Source organism: Diadema setosum, chromosome 9 (genome assembly GCF_964275005.1).
Source record: "Diadema setosum chromosome 9, eeDiaSeto1, whole genome shotgun sequence".
NCBI classification, from domain to species: Eukaryota; Metazoa; Echinodermata; class Echinoidea; order Diadematoida; family Diadematidae; genus Diadema; species Diadema setosum.
The window spans coordinates 12,635,501-12,662,814 of record NC_092693.1 but is presented as its reverse complement, the minus strand read 5'-3'; the positions used below and the strand labels follow the sequence as shown (position 1 = coordinate 12,662,814).

General features: G+C 37.2%; 1 protein-coding gene across 1 annotated transcript; it reads left to right on the top strand.

The window, feature by feature from the left end:
• The first annotated feature begins 1,203 nt into the window (after window positions 1-1,203).
• LOC140232959 (coactosin-like protein) lies at window positions 1,204-23,057 on the top strand. Its single transcript, XM_072313069.1, has 4 exons — window positions 1,204-1,614; window positions 9,005-9,087; window positions 15,918-16,075; window positions 21,491-23,057. Exons 1-4 carry the CDS (start codon window positions 1,532-1,534, stop codon window positions 21,602-21,604), a joined length of 438 nt encoding a protein of 145 aa, XP_072169170.1. The 5' UTR covers window positions 1,204-1,531; the 3' UTR covers window positions 21,605-23,057.
• Window positions 23,058-27,314: the final 4,257 nt, after the last annotated feature.

Sequence of the window (27,314 nt, the reverse complement as noted above, 5' to 3'; positions counted from 1 at the left end):
GTGAAAATAGCATAATTTGTAATTCTTTTTTAGATTTGCCATTTGAAGGATTTGGCCATTGTTTGCCCCCTACATTTGATATAATTTCTCTGTTACTCTTTGTTTCAAGTACGTTTACATCTTTGTATCCTGTTAGTCGTACCTTTTGTATCAGTTTTTGTGTCTTTGTTTTAATCAGAATAATGTGAAAGAAATGAATTCTAATTTGAATATGAAAATTTGAACAGTGGCATTTATGGTGAGTTGATGGTGTCATGTCCTCAGTGCAAACAAAATACTGTTATTATCATTACCTGATTTCCTTCTATGTATAAGAAATACGAAGAAGAAATTATACGCTTCTCAACAAACTATTATGGAGTAGTGATTCGCTGTAATGATTATCAAATGGTAAGTTACCAGTAATTGAGAAAGATTATTTTTATAACTCCATTTAGAAACCAATAAGGGAGATATGATACAGCATTTTATACGAGATGATTTATAGTGTTTTGTGAGCGAATGTTATATGTATAAGTGCGTGTGTGTTTGTGTGTGTGTTCATATGTACATGTATATATTTTATATATTATAATTATATATGTATATACATGTAAACATATACACTGAACTTATCAATGTTTAACATTGCACTTCTTATGATTTTATAAGTCGGCTTGAGAACAAACTGCAGCCTATTATCACTGCGCTATAGCAAAACTTCTACTCAAAGAGAGTAGTTCCGCTCAATATAGGGCGCCATCTTACACAACCTTGCAACACTCGCTACACACCGTTATCGTACTCAAACGGTCATGAATAATCACAACATTTACACAGAAAATATATTGCATATGCTGCTATATTGTGTATTATTTCAGGATCAGCAGAGCATTTAATGAGCATTGTCCATCGAATGAAAGAGAAGACGCATGGAGATGATAGCCGTTTAAAGACCTATACGTACTTTTGAGTTCGAACACTCAGATCACGGAAGATAGCGTCCCGTTCCCATTATGGTATATACCAAGCAGTGATTCCGGTCTTTTAGGTTGTCCATGCACGGACTTCCGCATATGGACTCATGTCCCTTATCATACACACGCATTCGACACACTGCCGGGCAAGACAACTCGCACATGTTAAAAAAACCGAATCCGCAAGTTGACGCCCCTTTTCGCATGTCGTGCGCAAGTATAAACTCGGCGATATCAAAAATTTGTGTTCTTCCGTATAAGAATAGCGCGTGTAAGGGACCTTAGTGCATATTAAGTGTATCGATCGGATGTCTAATCAGTCAATCTTTTGTTCGGGGATTGTGACGTGATTTTACGACTTTATTGCCGGCGTTTAAAATAGCGTTCTGCCGCATTCGACTAGTACTCTATTACTGCCGCAAAACCGGCCTTCTGAGGTTCTGCTCTCGGACGCTTGGGACATAACTTGCCCGCTGCTGTGCCGTCTCCCCGTAGCTGACGACGTCTGAGGCGGATCTTTTAATTGGCTTAACCACTTCTCCGACGGGGATCATCACTATACAGCCAATATCAACATGAATGAAAAGGTGTTCGAGAACGAAAACGACGTGATCGATGCATACACACGTGTGAGAAGCGACGAGAACGATGAAACGTGGTAAGATAATTGAAGATGTCTTCCAATAATTGAATGTTACTTCTTATATTTTCGTCTCACAATTTTGAAAATCAGCAACCGAACCATCTGGACGACTGCAGCCTGCTGCCTTACAGTATTGGCTCCTTGAAAAGTTGATTAAATTTAAGAAGGTTTTCACAATTTGTACAACTTTATGTCTATAGCAAGAAAGCCTGAGGCTTGCCAAATGCACTAAGCCTCTCTGTGTATGTATGTAGGCCTATGTGTGTGTGTATGTTTGTTCTGCTGTTTTTTTTTTTTTTTATATATATTATGAGTAAATAGACACTGGTATTATTTTATCATCAATTTCGCAACTATTATCACTGTATAGCGCACGATAGGCATAACCTTTGAAACATGAACCTTTTTATGAGACCTGATATGTTTTTTATAACTTTTTTTTTGTAAACAGAAGGAAAAGGTTCCCCACTCTTAGAGCACACATCAATACAACCACACAAACACACACATACACAAACACACGCACACACACACACACACACAGACACATATATATACATATATATATATATATATATATACATTACGCATATACGTTAGATGTATACGAACATCTCTGTGTGTGCGTGTGTGTGTATGTACATGTTGGTGTCATAGGTAGGCGCTGGTGTGTGCGGGCAAAATTCTTTGCACAGCCTGTTACGCTTGAACGATCTATGAGAGAGTTGAGCGTTTTCTACTAGAATTATTAGGGAGCTTTAGATTTTAGACGCGCGGACGTTCAAAGAGAAAAAAACACGATCTGAGCGTGCGCAGTAGCTCGGATCAAGTTACTGCGCACACTCAGATCATGTTTTTTTCTCTTTGAACGTCCGCGCGTCTAAAATCTAAAGCTCCCTATTGTCTTTATTAATACGCGTCTTTCAGTTTACCTTCTTTGTCTCATTCTCTCTTTCCATCTCTTTTTCTCTCCCATTCTCTGAGTACGGACAAAACGGCAAAACGATAAAGTGAAACAGTGCAGTACTTTAAGAAAGAGAGCATTGATCTATGTATGTTCAAAAAAAAAAGTCATCCTCATCCACACACACAAAGAAACACGTTACATAGTCAATGAATTATATCAATGACATGTTTTTATTTTTTAATTATTCCGTAATGTTTGATATAATTCTATCATATGTATATGATATATAATATAAAATGATGTATTGATGTAATAAGTATATATATATATATATATATATATATATATATATATATATATATAAGTGTGTGTGTGTGTAAATTGATGAAATGTTATGTTGCCATAGGTAGGAAATATCGAGTGAGACACGGTAAAGCAAATCAAACAACTTTTGCAAAGCTGAGTGATAAACTGTGAATCTTTTTTTTTAATGGATGTCAAGGGATTAAATGATGATGACAAAATGTGTTCATAAATCCTGGTCCGATAGGAATTCTTACCTCTTATCAACTGGCTGATTTCATCAATAGCCTCTATGAGAAAGCGTATACTTCCTCTTAATCAGCGTGTAAACAAACCTATCTTCTTTCGTTGCCCCTCATTCACTTGGATCTGTGGTTCCAAATCTCCTTGACTGTTTTCCAACAGGTCATTCGCCGCCTTCCAAATTAAAATGGGGACAGCTACATACCAGCAAGCTGAAGGTGATTTAATCCTTTTTATGCCAGGGACTTTTTGACATTACGTGCAATGCTACGGGGTTTTCTGTATCAATTGGTACTCAAGGCACACAAGGGATTAACCCTCACAGAACCACCACCCTACAGTGTCATTGGTGTTGTACACAAACCAATTGTCGATAGCACTAAGACTCAGAGGGTAAATGAAGTGCTCAGCGCGTTGCAGGAAACGGACGCTTGTGCGAGGCCCACTTGTAGCACTTGAACGGTATATTATATACGGCTAACAAATTGGTCAATGGAAAATTTCACTTTTTCAGCATCAGCTCAGAAGGAATGACCGAGTCCATGGTAATAATCTGCCATAAATGTTGATATAAGTCATTTATCATAAATGATATAAATTATGTCGGACCTTTTTTTTTCTTTCTTTTTGTATTAATGTCCTCCACACTACAGGTTGCCAGGCAGTCAAGCTTTGTGCTTATTTTTGACAATCATTTTATATGGAAATTAAAATGTACCGTATGTGATCATTATTGCAGGTGTTTACATAAAACAAAAATTGTTATATATAAATAACCATACACATTACTGTATAATGCAATATTAATGTTTATACAATGTTCTGAAATTGCTGAAAATTGACGTAATTGTAACGCACGCCATGCAGAAAATAAATCAAATCAAATCAAATATAGTTGTTCTAATTTGTCTATTCAAGTAACAATAGAATGGGATTGATTCAGAGGAACAGACACTTTTCCTTGAAATTGTTTTGAATGAAATTGGATGAATACGAATAGCAGTTCATAGGATGACCTGATATGAGTTAAATCAACCTAAATGATACATTTAGCAGGGCTCCACACTAACTTTTTTTTTGGTGGCCCGATGGGGCCACCAAAATCATCAATTTCAAATTTTTGGTGGCCCGAAAAAAAAATTAAAAGTCCTGTTTTTTTTTTGTTTTTTTTTAATGAGTCACACACTCACTGCATGCATTTATGCATTTCCGGCACAAAAAAAGTTACGAATTTATTGACATAGCCCCCTACATTTCAAAAAATTTTGAACTTTTTTTTTGAAATTTGGTGGCGCGACTTTCATTTTTGGTGGCCCCGGGCCACCGGGCCACCGTTAGTGTCGAGTCCTGCATTTAGTAACTTATGGTCGTTTGAATGCTAGTGAATTATCTCACACGGGTTCAGCCGCAAGAACATTCCTAAATTATGTGGATGATGATAATATATGAACACGGTCATTCCCCTTGCCACTCATAATAATGATTAATATTAAGTGCATGCGCTTGACACTTGAGTGTAGTGTGTGTTTCCTCATTCTCTTCTTCTTCTTCTTCTTCTTCTTCTCTTTTTTTTTTTTTTTTGTGCTGTAGCTGTACTCAGGAACAAGACCTATCATCCTTCGTACAATAATAATACACAACATGACCCGCAAATAAAGGTCGACTACCCTTTGTTTGCGTTTTGGTTTTCGATTTTGATTTCAATTTTATCGAGCCATGACGTAAATTTTAGGAGCTTTGTGAGTGTTATCTAATTATCTTCGTCGTGTGTCGTTTAATTAGGGACATGAAAATAATGTTGGTGTTGCTGTATTTCATGCTCCCCCGAGTGTATTTTCACCGGGGTGTCTCCACTCATTAACAACACGTGACGTCTGCCATTATGACATCATGCTGTGGATGTCTGCATGTGTGTACTCATAGTCGTGGCGTGACTCATGCTCGAGGGGGGCTTTCTACCATGTCTTAGTCACTCACGATCTCTCTCACCCCGCAAAAACCGAGCTATGTGCCAATGAATGACTGTACATCGTCAACAAATCAGGACCCCCATCCCCTCTCACACACACGCACACTCCCTAAACAGCTAATAAACGCCATTCTCTCGTAACATCTCATTCCCTGCATGGCACGCTTACATACATACAAACATATCAAAACACACTTATCGATCGGACACGATGAAACAAAATATCCGAATGCCACTCGAGGAGGTATGTGCTGTCGCCTTCCTGGTCGTTGCACGACTGTTCGAGGTCATCGATGTCCATTGTCGATGAGAGGAGTCTGTGCCCCGTGGGATGGGGGGGGGGGGGAGCTAAGACACGGTCCTCTGGTTTTTCAAAGAATTTCTTAGACTTCGTTGAGCGTGGCGGCTCGGTCTTCATTCACAATTTTGGCTGTTTTCAGACGAGCCGACTGATTCATAATGAAACATCTCAATGGGACTCTCGGTTCCATGGGAATATTGTTCCTTAAAAGGTCTTTAAAAAGCATGTCTAACAAGCATTTCTGCCGAGACATGAACCCTATTTCATATTTTCGTAATAATGACTTTTTTGTTGACGTCATCATGAGTCATCAGTCGTCACTTCCAAAATAATGAAGGCATCACAGTTAACAGTCATGTCATGTATTGTTAATCCATCAATCCAGTCCTGGATGTCGAAATTGTTGTAATGTTATTTTGTTTTTTACTTAGGATGGGTAAGCATGTCATTAACTCTGGGGCGACAAGACCTCGTATCTACAAACTGTCAAATGTTCAGGAGAAAAAAACAAACAAACATGGCAGCCAAAGCACTGTATCAAATAGGATAGCCTTTCTTTTGACATGCCGTGGTGGATTCATTTTTTTTTTGGTAAGACGGTTAGGATTTGGACAGGACATCACTTAACCGATTATCTGACCATTCATTTAAAAAAAGTCATTTTCACCAAAATTTCAGATACGAGGTCTTGTCACGTTATCTGTATTATTCAACTGATCATTTCTAAGTCTGCTTTCCCGAGAGATTAGCTAATTCATGACTTCGATTCCAGTGAATGGACTGGATGTTTTGTTTTGTTTTGTTTTGTTTTGTTTTGTGTTTTTTTTAGCAATGTATGCCACGAGTTCTATCCTACATACTATGCCCACACTTTGTTTGTTTGTTTTTTTGCCCTTAGCAACAAGTGGCTTAAATAAGTTCAAAGCTACGCTTTTCTACGTCTCCCATCATTTCAAATCTGTGCGAGTGTGTAATAGATGCAGAATCCACGGGGAAACTCTAACCTTGCCTGCTTCTAGCTTCCCTCACCGATATTCTTCTTCATCATTCAATAATGAACACTCGGCTCCCCTGAAACCGCTTGTGTTCAAAATTCGACTTTACTGTCTATTTTTCAGCGAAATGTTATGACAGTGCATGGTGTCTGCTTTGTTTTTATTCTTTGACGCCATCATTAAGTGTTAAATCGACGAAAACGGGTGAATTCAGAGGGAGTTATAAGATGGCACCAGCTATATTGACGAATCAGTGACTATCAGACTCGACGAATTTCACACGCTCTCGTAGCGAGACCTTGGATTATTTGTCTGCCTAAAATAGCTGGACTGTGATAACTTTAATGGCGAGCCACATACCTTTATCGGTATACAGTCCGTACGAAATGTAGAAAGACAGTGCATTTGCTGCACTTAGATGACTGGGTGACGTAACAATGTTTTTTTACACACTTTTATATCCACAACAAGCATTGCAACTAAACCTAGAAGCGGCGCCGCACGCTTCGGTCAACAGGTTAGTAGATTAAAGGTTCAGGAAATGCACTCTGCATGGAAGAATTAAAGGGTGTTCGTGGCTTTTCGAGTGGCCGGGGTAGGGATAGGGGTGCGAGTCCGTGAGAGGGTGATAGATGGGGTGGAGCAGGGAGGTGGGAAGAGAACAAGGTTTGAAAGGATGTGGTCGGAGGAATATTGACTTATGCAAGGAGAAATGAACGACCAGTGATAAAAGCATGTTAATTTTAGTATTAAACCTCAATACCTTTTCTATTTAGATGAAAAAGAAAAAAGAAGAAGAATGAAAATTTAGATGAAAAAGAAAAAAGAAGAAGAATGAAAATAAATGAATTGAATTGAATTGAATTGAAAAAAACTTCGATCATCCGTCCGTCTGTTGTTGTTGTTGTTTGTTTGTTTGTTTGTTGTTGTTGTTTTGCACTATCTGTCACAGTCGACTTGAACTTGAAGTAGTGTTGTATTTTCACAAGACGTATAAGTCTGCGGAAATGAGTTGTACAATGTAATGTCACCGATAAAATCATAGCAAGTATCTTCATTATCAAGTTGATACCTAAAAGATTACTTAGTAAAACCATTAATACAGAATCCGTTTAGGATTCAGTGATACAAAGTAAGACATGAAGAGCATGTTTGATTAGCTTATTACTTTGCCAAGTTGAATGACAGTTTTTATGAGATATTGTAAAATGTTATGTTGATAGCTTTTGTCGTCTTACAGATCAGATTTAATCAGATAATGAAAAGCTCTACATTATCCCTGCAATTTTGAGAGAAAACCCATTCACAATACTTATTAAAAAAGGTGAAATTCCTTATATTCAATTCGGGGCCTACCAGGGGATCACAACACATTCCTTATCAAGTTGCTCTAACTGACCGGATATTTTTAAATGTTTATGACAAAATCTTATTGTTGCGTTTCATTCAATCCAAAATACAATGCCTGGGATTTTTTTTTTTAACACTGATTTAAACTCGAAATGACCTGCAGAGTATAGTCCTTGTATGCAGCGTTATACCAACAAGACAACATAACTGCAAGTATTCATGCAATCAATGCAATGCCCCACCAAGTGAAATCAGCTTGAACAAACTTTGAAAATTAAACAAACAGAATGGACCAGGTTTCATCAAAAGTATATTGACAGAAGAAATTAATTTTATTTTCAAGCTTAAAACGTTTTCAGGAAACGGTTATATTAATAAGAACTAAGAACAAACTATTAATCATATCATGTGTTAATATCATACTTTCATAGATTCTATCATTAAACAGTACCTTCAAAATTCACCAAACTCCCTTATTTTTGCATGAAACCAATAAAAGAATACCCAATAAATCCCTTACATTAATTTTTGTTGTGCTGTATTTCGCAAGCAATTACAAATTCCAGGGGAAAGGTTGCAGCTGCGAATCATTGGCCCAAACCAAGTTATTATAATTCTAAATATTATTATTGTTATTATTATTATTATTATTATTATTATTATTATTATTATTATTATTATTATCATTATTATTATTATCATTGTTATTATTAGTAGTAGTAGTTGTTGTTGTTGTAGTATTAGATAGTAGTAGTAATAATTATGTTTTGTGCAAAAGAAATGAGAGAATTATGAATCATGATATCGTCACCTCAGCTAATATTCATAGTGGTTGCGTCCAAAATAACTGTATTCGGTAAAGTCTATAAAACAGTAACAGTACCATAAATTTCTTGATTCAAGTGCAATTTTGATGAAACGATAACCATCTCTCCGTCTGATGTTCTCGCCCACTCAGTTCAATTATCTTCGCTACTACATGTCATTCAATGTGAAATGTATTCTTCGCTTTCAATCTCTATTTGTTTGTTTGTTTGTTTCCTTTTAATTTTACTTTGATTTCTCGTTTCCGACTAACCTCTCTTCTCTTCCTCAGGATGTTGATAAGATTGTTGTTGTTGTTCCTGCTGCTGTTTTTCTATTGTGATCACTCGTGCATGTGTGGCTTACATCTTTTCCTCAGGATGCTACTTAAATTGCGTTAGTTTTATGTTTATTCTGATCCGGCGCACCTGGTTTGGGTCTCTTCTTCTTCTTTTTTTTTTCTTTTCATCCAGAACACTCTTCTAATTGTGGATCTCTAATTTCTGGAGTTCTTTTATTCTTCTTTCTTCCAGGATGCTGCTCAAATATGAAGGAACCAAGGTGACGCTAACCGGAACTGGTCTGTTGTATGATGAATTTCTAGCTAAACTTGGGGGTGAGTTCTACAAGTTTACCTGAGTGTGTCTGCGGGCGGGGAGTAAAATTTCGTTTTTCTTCCACTTGAAACATTATTTGGGTGCCACAGCCTATATGGTCCTACAAGAAAACAAGCTCGTAAGGAAAGATTTCTAACTTCCGACAGAGACATTGCCTCACAATATGATTCTCTGGGAAGTTTTGGGTCAAAGATCAAGGATAAAAGGTCAGGCTTAAATGCTAGAATTATACTATTTGATGCTGAAACTTAGAAATGACATACTTAAACTTATCATTTTTAATCTATTCAAAATAGCTCAAAGTATTGTCATGGAAACGACGTACATTATATAGGCCCTATGTTATCAGATAGAGATTATTTGGGGAAAATGTGAGCCGTGGGTCAAAGGTCAAGGGTCATAGGTCAAACGAATCTTGGTTCAAGGAATGTACACATAACCACTAAACACATTTTGTGGTTGTGCCATACTGCCATCAAACTTTCAAACATCATGTCATTTCAAAATTTTGTGGAGGTTCGTATTGGTCTGCATTAGGAATGTTCGAGTTGTAAAGACTTGTTATAAAGAAAATGTTTCTTACTGCGCTATCCAAACAAGGTTGCGTAACTAATATCACTATGTGCTTTTCAAGAATTTCATTTCTAAACAGATGACAATTTTTGACATTATGGACATCTCCCAACTTGAGGTCCCTCTGAAGAAATGCTTATGTTCTTTGCACAAAAATCTTTACTCATAAATCTATGAAAAAGGAAAAAGAAACATGATGAGGACCGTGTTGTAAGCTCAGTACTCAAAAAGAACATTGAAAGTCTAAAGGGATAGTACAGTATTGGTGGAGATGAGAATTGGGCTCTAAACTTTTTGCGAGATACCAAGAAAACACTTATGATATAGCACAGAGCATACCATTTTAAGAGGAATTCAAAGTTGATTTGATGAAAATCAGGTTTGGAATGACTGAAACATCCAAAAACAAAGTAAAACAAAGCGATCGTAATAAAGTGTGGGTCCCACACTTTATTAGAATCGCTATTTTGGATATCTCAGCCATTTCAAAACCAATTTTCATCAAATAAATGTTGAATTCCTCATAGAATTACATGCTCTATCATATTTCATAAGAGGTTTCTCATTATCTCACCAAAAAATTTTAGAAACGTGAAATTAGGTCTCAACCAAAACTATACAATCTCTTTAATTGGAATTGGGCAAATCATGGGATTTTAATTAATTCTAAAAGGTTGCTACAAAATGTTGCCCTATGCGGTACTTCTCATAGGCTTCGGTGAGTTTTCAAGCGTGCAGAATTGTAGGCCCTACCAGTATAGATTGTATCAATCGGGAGCTTCAAACACAGGCTCCTTAATTGTATTGAAGGTACTACAGTGTAGTATCAGAGTATGGCTGAGGAATCTAGCAACGGCATCTGATTTTCGGCCCCATACAAACAAGGCAGGACTTTAGACGTAGTCGCCTTTGTGCCGTATGTAACGTGATAAAATCACAACAGTGCAATGGAGAAAAAAAAAAATCTTTTTGTCACGCCAATTTATTATGTGAACCAAATACCGGTTAAGTGATGGTGCAATCATCATTAACGTGCTGCTCTTTAATGGGCAGAACATAATATGGGATGTTCGCCAAAGGTAAAGTATTTTTTTTCGCGCAATCAAGTCGCAAACATTACCAATCGATGAATGATGATGATTTTAACGCAGTGGACAGAGTTGAGTCTCGTATTCCGTGATATTTTGCGTCGCGTGCGGTAAAGTGATGTATCAGGAAGCAGCGAGATGTAATATTGGTTAGCATAGTTAACTAACCTTGGCCTATTATAATACAGATGATGACTGGCTAATATACAGAATGTTACGACCTCGGAGTTTGACAGAGATGCTATAAACGTCCCGAAATGAAGGCGAGGGACATGTCACCTCCAGCAATATAGTGCCGTTGGAGTTCAGAGCAGTAAGTGCTGTTATGCGCCAAAGTTGCTGCTATATGCATGCTAACTCGTTCTCTATAGATACTTTGAAATCTCTTCAGACTTCCCTTACTACTGATATACTCAAATCTAAAATAGGTATACTTGTACTTGTAAGGTTACTGCCCGCTGATACGAAGTTTTTTTTTTGTCAATAAGATATTATTGTACTTTAATTGTAACAGGCAAAAGGCCTATATAAGCTATGGGTTATTACATTTTCCTCCTTCTTTTTCACTTGCTTCTTTTCCTATGCATACACCTCTTTTCTTGCATCTACCAAGTATTGTAATAGGGCCTATGTGGTTGTTCGTTCTATCTATGTATTTTATATCATTGTATTTGTAAGCTTGACGTTCTGAACCACACGGAAGACCAGCGACGTCTTGTTGCCATCGCTAAATATGGACTATCCATGCAGCTGTTGTCTTTCATACGCTCGGGTTTCGCTAGGAAATGAGTTGGCATGAAATGGCGATATCTCTTTAACTCTGTGAAGCAATGCGCCATGAGTCCCTAAAGTTCACGACCTACCGATTCCATGCAGACCATTTTGTTTGTTTGTTTTTTTGCCCGAACTAAATGCGCCGTAATGCGGACATAAAAAAGCAAAACTAAAAAAAAAAAAAAAGAATATGAATAGATTTAAAGTAATTAAAGTTCTACGATATCCATGTATTTATTCAAATTAAGAAATTCTTGCATATTGAAAGAGCACTTGACTAACCGCTTTCAGAAATCAGGGGGAATAATTGCTACCCTTAACGTATGTCAGTATCAAGTTGATGGAATACAATTGTATGTAATTTTCGTGAAAAATGAATTTTTGTGGAATTCTCTTTATACTTTCCTTATATTGTTGCCCACACGTGACGTCATGAACTGTAGTAGTCTCCTCATCCAGCGGTTCCAACACCAAAACTTTCAAAACTCATAACTTTTGCATCAATTGCCGATTTTCCTCAAACTTTCACTGATGTGTTAAAATGTTGCTGCTTTCACTCAATCCACATTTCTCTTTGGGTTTGGGTCTCCTTTAACGAATTCTTGCGTCGAATTGGTTGTTGTTGTTGTTGGTTGTTTTTTTTTTTTTTTTTTTGTCACGTCAATGCAATTTGACCATCGGTTGCAATATTTTGTGTGTTTCATATTGACTATACACATGCTTTGTCTTATAGTAACTGAAAGCACGAGTTTTCTCCTACCAATGTCATAGGTGTTCTATAGAATGTTTTAGGAACCATAGACAATGGAAATCCTCAATTAACTTGCTCATAAGTGCTTACCATTTTCAGTTTCGTTGTATAAAAAGACTGTCCGTGATCGGTGGCTTAGCCATGCAAACCGCCACCAATCTTCTTTTTTCCCCGGCTTACCTACATTTTTAATGTGCTGTCTCAAGCTGTTTCATAATGATGCATACACTTGACTTTCATCACCTAGTTAATGTTCAAAGCCTTTCGTGATGATATTGTGTACATCTGAATTAATATTTCCAACTACCAACTTTAAATGGACGCCAAAGGGTCGGTTGCAACTCATTAAAGGGATCATGTAGTTTTGGTTGAGACCTGACTTCAGGTTTTCAACATTTTTGAAGAAATAATAAGAAACTTTTCATGAAATATGAAAGAGCAAGCAATTCCAAGAGGAATCCAACGTTTATTTGATGAAAAGTTGTTTTGAAATGGCTGAGATTTCCAAAACAGAGCAATCCAAATAAAAGGTGGGGCCCACTTAGTTACGATCGCTTTCTTTTACTTTGTTTTTGGATGTCTCGGCCATTCCAAAACCAATTTTCGTCAAATAAACTTTGAATTCTTTTCATTTCATTTCTTTTCTTTTCTTTTCATTTCTTTATTGTCCAAATTATGTATAAAAACATGGCGTGGAAATTTGTGTACATGCACAGAAAACTATGGAAGAGTCAATATGCTGCAAAAAGTATATATAACCACAAATTCGTAAACATCTTACTTTATACAGACAACCCCAACATCATAATCCATAAATCATGACACATATTGCACATATTCCTTACATCCCCCCCCCCCCATACACACAGCTAAAATCTGCTTCCTTTCACTGATTCCTCTTTGATTGGTATGCCCTGTACTATTTCATGGTGGTTTCTTAAGTTAATATCTTGCAATACTATTATACATGTATATACCATCCCTTGGTTACTTCTTGGCACATACGTTCTATTCATATATATATATAAGATCTTAGAATGAAACCCTTCCCGCAAAACATGTCCAGCGAAACAACACTTGAAGTTATATACTCGAAAGTTACCTGAGTACCTTCTGTTTACATTAAAGGGGCTTCTCAAACTATCTCACATCTCAGTATCGCGGAAAACGGCGGCCTACAGCAAGTAAGTCCACAGTGATAAGTCGCGTGTTTTCTGCGTGATTATCAAACTGCTATCCCCGCTTCTTCCTCTTCCAACCCTGGGAAGGGCTACCTTATCCCATGACCCGGAAGTAGACAGTGCCCTTTACAGGCAGACAACTGTAGGACAGGAAGGAAAACGTTTACTTACGCCCGGCTTATGCGGCGATTTCCCATTATGCGTTTATACGAAGATTTACAGGATCATTAACCTGTATCTTTTCGCTTAATCTACGTTGCACAAACACTTAACGAATTTCACAAGGTTATGCGACCACTTCCTTTAAAAAAAATCTTTATCGCGTGTTGGGTGCAGATGGCTTTGGAGGATATGCTATAGCTTTCAGCCAAGCGCTTCGCTTTAAATCTTTCCGTGAAAAATGATATCCTATCCACACGGAAACACTTTATAAGGGTGAGTGGTTTTGTATACCTGAATATTAGGTGGGAAACCTCTCATACACTTTTGTCAGGTATATGTCTGTCGTTGAAATTTATCGCCATTATTCCGTTCTAGGTGAAGACGTTTATTGCACCGAAACTTTACCGATCATGATGGCGGCACTTTCGAGACCATTATCGACCCAGCAACCCGCCATTCCCTGAAACTGGATTATTGTTTCACTCCACACGAGACGGCGCGCGGCGCATGAGTGTTTCTGCCATATTTAATGTCATGTTATATTACACGTGTCAATTTTTGAAATAATATGATATGCAGATTACTCTTTCTTTCGATGTCTTTGCAAAATGCATGTGTATGTATGAAAACAAAAATTATGTCCGTATAGGATGTCGGCATTACATTGTATTAACCATACAATGTATGAGAAAGACAAGAAAGAAAAAAACAAAGGTTTACACTATATTACAAATTATTTATCATGTGAATCTCAGTAGATTTTATAGTGACATTTAATGTGACAAACTAGGTATCTCAAAACACCTACCATGGTCGAATAAAATGAATTGTGAAATCAGTATACGCACATACACACACGCACAAACACATACACGTACGAACACACATACCCCGACAGGGGCGGATCCAGAAATTCCGCTAAAAGTGGGCGCCTTTGCAAAAGTAAAGGGGGTCGCACGCCCCCACCCCCTCTTTTCTCTTTTTATTTCTCTTGTTTAAAAAAAAAAAGTAAAGGGGAATGGGGCGCGCCCGGTGCGCCCCCGCCTGGATCCGCCACTGTACATAAAGAACACATTCTTATAACCATGAATTTTAACAGTCTGCACTTATTTCGAGCCTTGTTAAAACGTCTCAACTTTCTCTCTCCTGGGAGCGTGATTATGTATGTACTACAATACTTTGCTATTGACATGTCATGAGCATAGTCGTGTAGGTTTGTCCATGTCTTTAGAGCTTAAAGGCATCATATAGTTTTGGTTGAGACCTAATTTCAGGTTTCTAACATTTTTTTTTTGGTGAGATAATGAGAAACCTTTTATGAAATATGAAAGAGCATGTAATTCTATAAGGAATTCAACGTTTACTTGATGAAAATTGGTTTTGAAATGGCTGAGATATCCAATAAAGAGCAATTCTAATAAAGTGTGGGACCTACACTTTGTTATGATCGTTTTGTTTTACTTTGTTTTTGGATGTTTCAGTCATTCCAAACCCGATTTTCATCAAATAATTACTTTGAATTCCTCTTTAATTGTACGCTCTGTACTATATTATAAGTGTTTTCTTGGTATCTCGCAAAAATTTAAAAGCCCAATTCTCATCTCCACCAATACTGTACTATCCCTATAACGTGAAACTCGCGACAAGCAGCAGCAAATCAGATATTACTAGTATTATCTATTACGGAAACAACTTCCTTATTACGTGACTGCGCTGATATTTCACAGATGCTTACTGAACACCATGCGTGTTAAATCACTTGCGGATATTCAGTTGTTCATTGCCAGTTGGTGTTTTTTTTTATCTTTGTCACACTTCCTTCAGATTGAATAATCATTCAGACTTATCATGAGACAGTACTTTAGAAAAGAACTCAAGTTAACCTTGGAACAGGAACATGGCCCATGGATTTTAGAGAATGCTCTACAAAATGATACATTCACGTAAAGCACGCCATCCACGTTGCACATGATGAACATCTTGGGAGTTCACTGGATGATTATAGAATATAATCATTTAATGATGGAATATTCTCAGGGAATATTAGTTATTCCAGTAAATCTGAATGAACAACATGATTATCAGCGAGATACAGCTCGGAAGACGGTTGACTTGTTTTGGCCTCATTTGTCCAAGCACAAGATGAATTATTACCTATTCACTGCTTCTTACATGCACTGACCATCTCCTGAAGCAGATTGGAAAATATACCCGCATGAATTACTCAGGGTATTTTCAAATTAACCCGCGTCTTTTCTAAAAGGTCAGGTGATCAATGTCTCTCTTCTTGATTTGCATAGATGACGACCGGGCTTACGGATACGTGCGCGTGGAGACTGGTGACGAGATGAGCAAACGAGCAAAGTTCATCCTCATCACGTGGATCGGCGCCAACGTCTCAGCCATGAAGAAGGCCAAAGTCAGTACAGACAAAGGATCCGTCAAGCGACTTTTAAGTGTAAGTATTACCGTGACGGAGAAAGGCGCGACTCACGTGACTGTACAAGTCCATGATTGCCCATTAATGTATTTTGATGTAGTATAAATTGATTAAAAAATTTTCCAGATGCTAACCAAGTAGTGATAATGGTAACGAAGATGATGCCAAGTCAGGAAAAAGAAAATCGTTATTTTTTTTTTCTTTTGCTTCTAGACTTACATGTATAATAATGAAAACCAGACCAGACAAGGGCTTTACTGTTCATCTGAGTCTATTCTTCATTAAATTTTCTTAAATTCTGATTGACAGACCTTGATAGTGTCACTCCTTCACCTAAAACGGTGATTAATTGCCCGTCTTGTCATCATGAGGAGATAATAACGAAAAGGGTGGCAGCATGCTTCAAGGACCATTAAATCGCATTTTCATGATGCTTTGTAATGTCGTTCTTCGTCGAGTACACAACTTTAGATTAGACACCATTAGCCACTCTAATTAAAGATTTGCAGGAATATCAATATAGCTCCTGTCATTTGCATCTATTCGAGAATATAACACTGTGACGTAACTTAGTTGTAATCGACATCGTATTCGCTTCATATTTCTTATCTTCTTTCCTTTAGAAATGATGAAGGGTAATACATTGACGGGTTGATTTTTTTTTTTTGATTTTTTTTTTTTTCAGGGACAGGGTCAACCATCAAGACAAAAATCTATTATTTTTTATATGAATGTAGGCTTTGCATTATGAGTTTAAGATGTAGGCCTAATTCATGTATTCACTGTCTGTAAAATATTTATATCTTATAAAGTCTATTGTTTGCTTTGTGAGGTTTAGATGTAATTTATGCACTCAATTTCTCTAAAATATTCACATGTTTCTATTGGATATGAAAAAAAAAATAGATGAAGTAAATGAATTGATTGATACAGCCCAGCTTGCGGAAGATTTGACAATGCATACGAGCTCTGCACAGAATATTCAAAACGCTACATGTATATGGCAGCATGATCTAAACAGCGTAACCGTTAAGAAAAACGTAAAAAGCTATTTGTTCCGCAAAAAAAAACAACAACAACAACAACAACAACACATATATACTAGTATTATTCCACCTTGTGGGGGGTAGCAGGGAAGTAGGCTGATAAGTGAGATATTGTTTTATTGTTGTAGTGTGGTCAATGAATCGCGCGATCTATCAAAATTAGGAAAATGGTTTCATCTAAAAGCATATTGCGCATGTGTTTCATCTTGCTCCGCGAATTGTCCCTACATTACAGGAAAAGTATTACACGGCTTACTGCAGTGAATTCTGCAATCATTATTAGGCAACTGATGGTCCCGGCTTGGGCAGTAGTGTGACGTTAATTATCTGCATATTATCAACTTCACACCCCTGTCACCTGCGACCGGTTGTACGAAAGCTGATGCCCTCTTCTCTAGCAGGATATGTTCTTTATTTCACCCCTCCCCCTCCCCTCTCCCCCCTCCCCCCCCCCCCTCTCCCCCCTCCCCCCCTCCCCCCCTCTCCCCCCTCCCCCCCTCCCCCCTCCCCCCGTCATGAAGGGAACCTTTGTTCCGCCGGACCTATCACACTCGTACACGTCCTAAAAATGATCATGCGTATATGCTTTGATGCACGTTAAGTTAATGAAATGAAAAGAAGTATAACGTAGATCCGAAAACCGATACCTGTTTAGACACAATCCTTCGAATAACAACGAGGCCCACGTTTATGATCACACTATAAAAATTATGCAGGAAGATTTCACCACAGTACTGGAGGCAAATCGTAGTATGCAGAATAGCAGAACACAAAATTATGTAGTAAATTCTCTGATTTCTTCCTTTATTTTTTCTTAACAATCAATCCCAGTTAACATCGTCTCACAAAAAGATTGTTTTTTTTTTAAAGCTATCTTCGTTATCTACAATCGAAGAAACTTAATACGTACACGGGTATCTGTAAACACACGTGGACATAATTACAATGAAACACATTATAGAGAAATAATAAATCTGAGCCAGGTATTCAAAATTCCCTGTCACTTGATTAATCCATATAATCACAAAGTGGCAGAAAGATCAATGGTCCATCCTATACCATCACCATTTTAACACCTGCAAGGATAACTTAATAGGCCCCAGATAAATAGGCCTATATCACCCCTCATCAATGGCATATGCATACCCCTTGGATAAGATGAATTGGGTGTATCATATTGCCCATAGATACACGAAGTCTTTTCTAGGTGTTCGCCCCGTTTTTCTAGACGTGCGTGATGAGTCGGTTGTAATTACCAAGAGAGTGAGTACTCTATCTTCTTTCTTGAAAGGCGACAACATCATAACTATGATTGCACTATAACCTGCCTCCCTGTATTAAATGGATGGTATAGTTTGGGTTAGAAGGGGATTCAGGTTTTAGCTGTTTGTGAGATAATTAGACACATTTTATTTGAAATATTAAAGAGCTTATACATTCTACGATGAATTTTAAATTTATTTGATGGAAATGTGATGAAATGGCTGAGATATCCAAAAGCAAAGTGATCCTACCATAAAAGGTAGGACTCACCTTTTATTAAGATCACTTTGTTTTGCTTTGATTTAGAATATCTCAGTCATTTTCAAAACCATTTTCATCACTCAAACAAATAAATGTGCCATTTTTGGAAGGGAGGGTAGTAAAATGTATGGGGGAAAAAGAATGGCAATTCCTGTATACTCATTGCAGGTAATCGAACATGGTATAATGCTATTTTCATCAAAGTATCAGAACACTTTCATGTGCAGATGCTTCCCAAATCAACCGAATCAAAAGTGTATGCGAGTATGAGAATAGAGGAATGTATAATTTTCTTACCGATTACATTACCCTCTGTCATAAGGATGAATGGGAAACGCAATTTCAAATTCTTTATAGTGGAGTTACTGAACGCTGAAACGCAACCTTCGAGGGTCGTATACGCACGCTAGCGACTCAGATTTGGTACTTAGGTCCTACGTCGAAGCAGAATAAGTGGATTTGCTTTGATCGGGGTTCGTGCATATTATTTTCATATTCTCCATACACTTTCAAGTGGAGTGAAAATGTGTTAGGTGAGCCCAAGAACCGAGGTGCGATTTCATCGCCTTACTACGCTGCGAGCTCCACCGACGACCACCGTGTAGATAGGATTATGAGGTATAAGAGGTGTCAATTTAGTTCGAGCGCATAACGATTCACGCTCCTCGGGTACTTGCAGGGTGCTTTGCCCCCCGGCATGAATAGAACATTTTACTGGTCTCAGTTCGTCCACTCACTGCAACGCGAAGAACACCGGCCGGGGAGACGCATTCTCTTGCCAAAAGCACTTCAATTTCTAGTTCTCTACATCATTAGACCTAAGATTTAACTGAAGCATCAATGCGATTTTAACGTGCATGCGAAAAAAAAATCAGTGGTGATTTATTTGGTATCGTATGTATATTATTACAATATTCCATCGTCATTACTAACCACTCCCAGCTGGTTTGGTTGACTTTTTTGTAGTTGTTATTGTTGGTAGTGGTGATGTCTGATTTACAAAAACTATTATGCAAGCTCCATGTTGATAACTTAGTATATTAATATGACAGACTGCCATGCACTCTAGGTCTAGATTATGGATAGACCATCAATGAAGTGAAACTGTTTTTTTCAGTATCATTTAATTCATTTCATTTCAGTCATTCTTGTAAAAAAATACAATCATGATACACACAGCGTTATTATATGAATACAAAATAGTTCAAACATTTACATCTGAAAGAGATCAAAACTGAATCTAAGTCGTACGGAATCAATTAACGTTGTATATCAAACAATGTGTAACTATAGTAGGCTGTTGAAAATTGAGGGTCTGAAGAGAAAATTCTTGTGAGGTAATGTTCCATCACCAGTGAGAAGCGAAAAGGTTTGATTTTATACCTTAAATTCATGTAAAAGCTAGAATACTACAGTGTATTGATCCCTTTTTTTTTTGGGGGGGGGGGAGGGGTAGTTTTGCTAACATTATAACCTTTCACTATGGATGTCCCATCACTGTGTAAATGTTCTTCACAACTTGAACACCGTATACTGACCGCCCGCCAGTATGAGAAGTACCATCTATGAGTACTTCCTCGTCTCCAAAGTTACCACGATTCATACCCTGAGCTGAGTATCAAACGCTGCTTGTTATCTGTCCGCGACGGTCGTGGCCTTGAAATGATGCGTGTACTATACAACTGAATACTGAGCTATACAGCGTCTAATAAAATATCATATAAAGCTTCCTATTATGATGCTGAATACAATGGGGGAGGGGAGTCATGCGACTCACACACACACGAATATAAGAAAGTGATGTGGGCACTTGGAAAGGGGGATGGCGGGGGGGTTAATTATTTACTTCACCCTGTAACTTCATCAATCTTGATGTACATGCGAGAATTTAGTGCTTTATGTGTATACTGGTCATGATATAGATTGGGCGAGGTTGCCAGAAATGTTACCATTTTATTTTAAACAAATTAATGACAGAAAGAGCTGACAGCGAAGTCCTTTTATGAACATAACGGTTGTAGCCTTAGGCTATGTTTAATGCTGATAATTCTCAGCTCGTGCATGGCATCAAAAACTTCTTGTCCAACATCACAGGATTTAAAAAAAAAAATGATTGCGTCTTTATGATAAAAACCGATACAGAGGCACAAAATGGTACATCTCTTTTCATCCTGTACTACAAAGACAAAAGCCCGATGTAACACCAGAAATTTGAATGATAATAATATTGTCTTATTTACCCAGGGTAAGTAGCCTCTTCGGTATAAGCACTGTTCTTCAAGAGAGCTCTGAAATTTTTATTACCCAAGCTTTGCCAGGTACCCATTTATAGCTACATGACTCGAGAGGAATATCGTGGGTAAAAAAATCATGTCCAAGGACGTATAAGTACTTGGTAGGACTCGAACTTAAGACCTACGTTTCAAAATCAGAGTACCATCCACTCTAACATCAATGCCCCCACATCATATTTTTTTTTTTTTTCATGAAAGCTTTAACTTTGGAACAAACAAAAAGATAACAAGTGAATAACTGGAACCGGAAGATGCGTATACACCGTTATAACGAACAAAGTTGTCTAAATTTACAAATTATCGTCGGCTTATATTACTTTATGAATTTGAATGTGCCCAACGCGATTTTCGTGCAAGAACGTGTACACAACCGATCCTGCCAGGGAACTCGAACCAGGTATGTTACAATAAGAAAATCCGCTTTCTTATCCACTGAGTCAATCATAAACAAAAACAAACAAACAAACACACAAGAGACAAAACAAAACAAAAGATCTGCAGCATACCCTTATAGTTTTGGTCTGTTGATTCCCTTTTTTTTTTCTTCCCTTCTTTCATCTGCATCCCAGGACTTTGCCGTAGAAAAGCTCATCGACGACAAGGACGACTTATCTTTCGACAAGATCAAGGAAGAAGTGGTCAAAGCAGGAGGAGCTAATTACGGGACTGGGAAGAGGGATTAAAGTGTAGAGTGTAACGTGTTAGTGTCACGAAATAGGTAGCGTGTGTTATATCTTTCTCTCTCCTTATATACCTCTCTCTATTTCTCTTTTTCTATCTTTCTCTCTCACCCAGTGTTATCATGCTTTTCCTATCTTAAGTTATCAAATTTTACTCTACTTCGTAGTATTTCGATCTTTCGTTGTATCTGTTATTTCATTTTGTGGCTCCGCGTGTGTAAATGTCATTTCTACTAAAGGTCTGCTATACAATGGTAATCGAAAGACATTACTCAAACCGCATTTTCACAAACTTCATTTGCGAAGAATGCGGTGAAACAGTTTGATGAATCAATGATGCATCCCCACTCTGAGATACGTTTCTGTTTCCTTCGAGGACTGTACATGAATGTGAAAACTATTGGTTATATATTAGGGAGTTTTAGATTTACGATGCGGACGTTTGAGACGACGACGTTCTCGACGACGCTGGCCGTTCTCATCTCTCCGTGCGTCGTGTTGCAAGGTAGATTCAGACGACGCGAGGTCGATTTTTATAAGCAAATTTTCGCATGCGGGGAACTTTTTCTTTTCCTCTGACCGTCCGCGTCCGAAAATCTAAAGCTCCCTAATCATTGCTTTGGGTGGTATGTCATAATATTGATTGACATTCCATCAAGTGAAATTCTAAAGTGGGGTGAAAATGGAGAGAGTCAATAAATTCAGACAATTTCTTTCTTGTGATGTTTTAGCCGAATGAGACAAAACATAATTATTATCAAGTGCTATCAAACTTTGATATGATTCAATGTGATCTGAATGAATGAAGAGGAGGGCAGTATTATAGTAGGTCTATTATAGTTGTTCGTAGCATAGCATAAAACAAAAATAGAATACCAGGACATCTATAATTGATAACCATAAAGTAAGGTTACCGGTAGTGTCATTTACAAATACTAACTCAACGATTTGCTCAAAGAAAGTTTTTGTCATGCCTCAAAGAGAATAATATACATAGCCTACTGTGCCATTACAAGTCACGTTTGAATCCGTTGCTGCAATGTACCTGTTTCATCATTGCGTGCTTATCGCGTGGAAGCGTAATTTTGTCAGTGATTCCTTCATCTAGAGCTCAGTGTTTGCAGTGTACTGTCTACAAACTAATTGCAAATGACCGAAAAAAAAAAATCCGACATATTTACCAGTGACACACAATGCATAACTTTATAGTTTCTTCATTTTTATGCATAGATGTTATTCTAGGACAAACATTTGAGCAATGGTTCATATAGTAAATGGCAGTTGAATATTTTGATGAATATGGGGCATAATTATAAAGTCAAATTTATATCTCGAAAAATCTTTGATATGGTAATACTACACGATTTTTTTTAGCCGTTAACCTTGCGACATGTCACATGTGGAATATCTAATTTCCATTGCAATGTCTAAACATAAAAGAGAAGGTCACTTCCATTCCAAGCTATTGTCAGTTTTATATGAGTGGGAGATATCGTCAATAAATGTTATGTTATGTTCCAATAAGTATTGGATGTTTCGATTCGTATTGTGCTTATGACAGTGTGCAATTTAAGTTTTTGGTGAAAGCTTTGATATAAGTTCTGCGCCTTAACTTTCACTCTTTAAAGTACACAGCCATGTGATGTTTAGGTCGATGTATCCAGCTTTCATGTAATTAAAAAATGGAAGAGAAAGTTGTGGAATATTACAAATAGTATTTCTCATCCATTCATATTATGACACTGATGTTGGGCAAAATCACTCATGCATTTTGATGACGTCACAAGCCATTATTAGATTTTCCTTTTACAAAAAGAACAAAGAATTTTATCAGTTCTGTCAAATTCATTGAAGCGTCGTTGATAAGAGATACATTGACCTTTAAGGAAGATGGGATATGGATGTCAATTTATTGACCAAAACGTAATTGATTCTTATGTTTTTGTGCCAAAACCAATGGGAAAATAGCATAAGGTGATAATCCTATCGACTTTTCAAAAGATTATAATTCAAACCGCGATAACTGTTCCGCAACTTTCTTGTTCTGTTAATTGAATAAAACATTCATTGTTCTAATTACTCGATAATAACATCAGTCAATTTGAGCATGAGCCTGGCAGGTGTTATGGCATGATGAAATCTGGAAAATCATTAACGACACACTTCGCCAGTGAGAGAAACATGTACTATATCACTCCGTCTTCGAATTGACTTCATTGATGAGCACAGTATTCATTAATAATCACATCATCCCCCCCCCCAAAAAAAAAAAAATACAATCGGATTTTCGCATTGATAACTTCCAATATAATTAAACTGTCTGAATGCTATTTCAGGGTCTTAGAATATAACATCTTAGCTATATTTTGCAGAAAACCCCATTCAATTCGGTCAAGTGGTCACAGAGAAATGTGGATCATTGTAAAGCATGACAGGGTCTGATTCTTCCAAGTTTAGCACTTGCATGCTCTTGGAACTGCATATTAATGTGTGAACACAATGGACAGTTTGGAGGGAAGGGATTCCTGACATGCTCCACAAAAATCCTCATTTCTCTTTGACCACTGAAGCAAATCGGATGGGATTTTCAGTAAGATGTGGGTAATAAGTTATAGTTTCATACCCTGAAATTGTATTTAGATTGATGTACTATTTTTAAAGTAATCGTTGCGAAGGTTCCCGTTCCCGTTTGTTTGTTTGTTTTTTTTTTTTTTTTAGGGATATAGGGTATATTCAAACATACACAATTTTCGAGGTTCTGACAAATTTCAACGTCTTTAACTAAACTTTCTGGCACAATATCCGAATTTATGTGTGTGTGTGTGTGTGTGTGTGTGTGTGTACATATATTTGCATTATCATGTCAGGACTAATGCTTTCTTAAATTTGGCATCTCCTTTGGTAACTTCCTCGTCGTTCCTTTGATCATTGTGATGACATCGATAAGATCCTTAATTGGTTGACGATCTTTTAACATTTTTCTTACCTATATGTTATCAATTCTTAGAGAACAATTCAAATTCATAACTGCTTTATCATTATAAGATGATATAATGATATTTAGCTCTTATAAATGTTTTAGATCAGAAAATTTCATTCTACATGAGGTTTATCACACCAATTTTATCAATTCAGTAATAACTGAAGCATGTTGACAGGAAAATTGAGCAATATCTGAAATCACCATTGCGATTTGTCATTACGATGAATAATGGATTATCCATTGAGGCCTACTCATTAGAGACAAAGACTGTATATTCTATAGTCAATTTATTTCGCTACTGCCTTTTTGCAGTACTTCTGCCTGTTAAATTATTACTGCTTGGGATATTAATATTTCGAAATGCGAAGTTTTTTTGAGTGATGTATTGTCAACATGGTAATATAAGCAGTACTATAAGTGCCATCTCCTTACATATCTGCATGATTACAGTTGGAGCATAGAATAAGCAATGAAATAGAGATAGAGAGAGAGAGCCGTGTGTGCTGTTTAAGGTTGTTTGGGAGCTCGAATTGATGACAGATGACTCACAATGTAAGACACTGGGAAGACGCGACGTGTATTTAACAGCAGGACTATTGGCAGCTGCTCTCCTCCGAGTCGTTAGAAGTAATTACGCCGAGCCGACCTGACTGACAGATCATCGACTGCCGATGGGAAAAGGTGGTTACTATACACGGCCCTCAATCGACCACTCCTTTTCACGGGGCACAATGGGTTAAAGTTAGCCACGGCTTCGCGACTATACCGCGTGTAACGACGGATTTTATACGCAAGCCACATGCATACAGATCCTTATACCCTATTATGATTGGTGATTGATGATCGACTGTTTTTGGAGAACGAGTGAGGGGTGTGAATGAGGGGGAAGGCGTTAGAGTAATCTAAAGGCTCGTGGGTATGACCAATCACCTCTCTTCCGAGATAATAAGTAAGGTCGATCAAAATGGGGGTGAGTTATACAAGACACACACGATATACATACACACATGTGTCCAAACAGACAGCTTAATATGTATAATATAATGACATAATATTATGTATATTATATATATATATATATATATATATATATATATATATATATATATATATATATATATATAGGCCTACACACACACACACACACACACACACACACACACACACACACACACACACACACACACACACACATATATATATATATATATATATATATATATATATAGATATAGATATGTAATGTATTGATGTTGAGGATAAAGTCATCAATGCATGCATATTAATCAGGCAACAATTAAAGTAAACGCAAAGTCCGTTTGCAATGAAACCGCTTAGTGTTCGTCAGATTACGTTCCGATTAAGTCCACTTAAACATAGAACGGTAATTTGAGGATTTTGAAGAAATGCCCCTAAACGTGTCAGGAAATGCATAAGTGTTGTTGAATTGTTGCGAAGAAGGATTAAAATATTTCCACTTTTGCGGCTTGCAATCTGAGGTCACCCGTTGTACGCATGTTTGCCGAGAATGTGCTGTCTTTCTGCTGGGTTAATGCCCCTAGGTATGCGTCAGCTTAATTCGTAGTCGTAGAGTAAAGGCAGCGCAAGCTTGATTTCAGAAGTAGAGTGAAATGGATTTAACTGAAAGTCTGATTGACAAACAGTGAAGTGAAAAAAAAAACGCTCAACACTTTACATAATAATAAAGATAACTCCTGGCGTGTAACAAAAATATATAATCTTACCCACGCTTGCTTCCAAGATATCATAACTCTCCATAAAGTTAATATATAATGACAACTAGATCTTGTAAACAAGAGATTTCAATTACTTTTCCAGAATGCATAGTTATTAATTCTATTGGAAAATGTTTTAGTAGAAGATAATATCACTACACGTACAAGAACTCAGAGCCTTAAAAAAGGGTAAAAATATAGAGTGAAGGATAGTAAGAGTTAGGATGGAGGGGTAGGAGAGGGGTGCAAGACTTAAACATTCCAAGATTCTGACTCACTTCATGGAACCCTGCAGAACATACCCTCATACCAGGAAGATGGTTCATCTCCCTGTTCATATTTTTCTATGGAATCAAAGACCACTTAGAAATATATTTTATGTCATTATTACTATCTTGTTTATTTATAAGACCTACTGGAATATAATTATTTGTATCACACAGGTTTAACGTTTGTTCCCTGAAATTATAACATAGGTTAGATGCTTGAAAACATGTTTGAAAATTATATTATTGCCTTTCGATATCAGTATAACTGTATTGAGGATTTGATGAGCCTTTTAGAGTTTAGCTCATTTGAATATACACAAGATGAATGAAAATGGTCATATAGCAACGGTAAGTGTGGTATATTTGCCTTGTTGTGCTGGTTTCACGCACCCATAACAAACAACAAAACAATTCCTGATCTAAGTCAAGGTTTTCAGTCTCATAACGCGTGGGATGATTATCAAAGAGGATGTAATGATTGACAGTACCGAAAACATTGGTGACGTCCAGGAAAATCACGGCAGTATGTTGATAATATTCTCAGTTGTTGGAACCGTGATTCCCACAGCAAGCGTATAGTGCGTATTGTTGAGTGCTATCCACGCAATACAAATTATGAGAAGAGGAGTAATGAAGAAGAATTGATAGGGAAAGAGTTTGTCAAGTCACTCAAGATTAACCATAAAATGCAATCATTTAATTTAAATCTTTCTGGAATTTGTCAT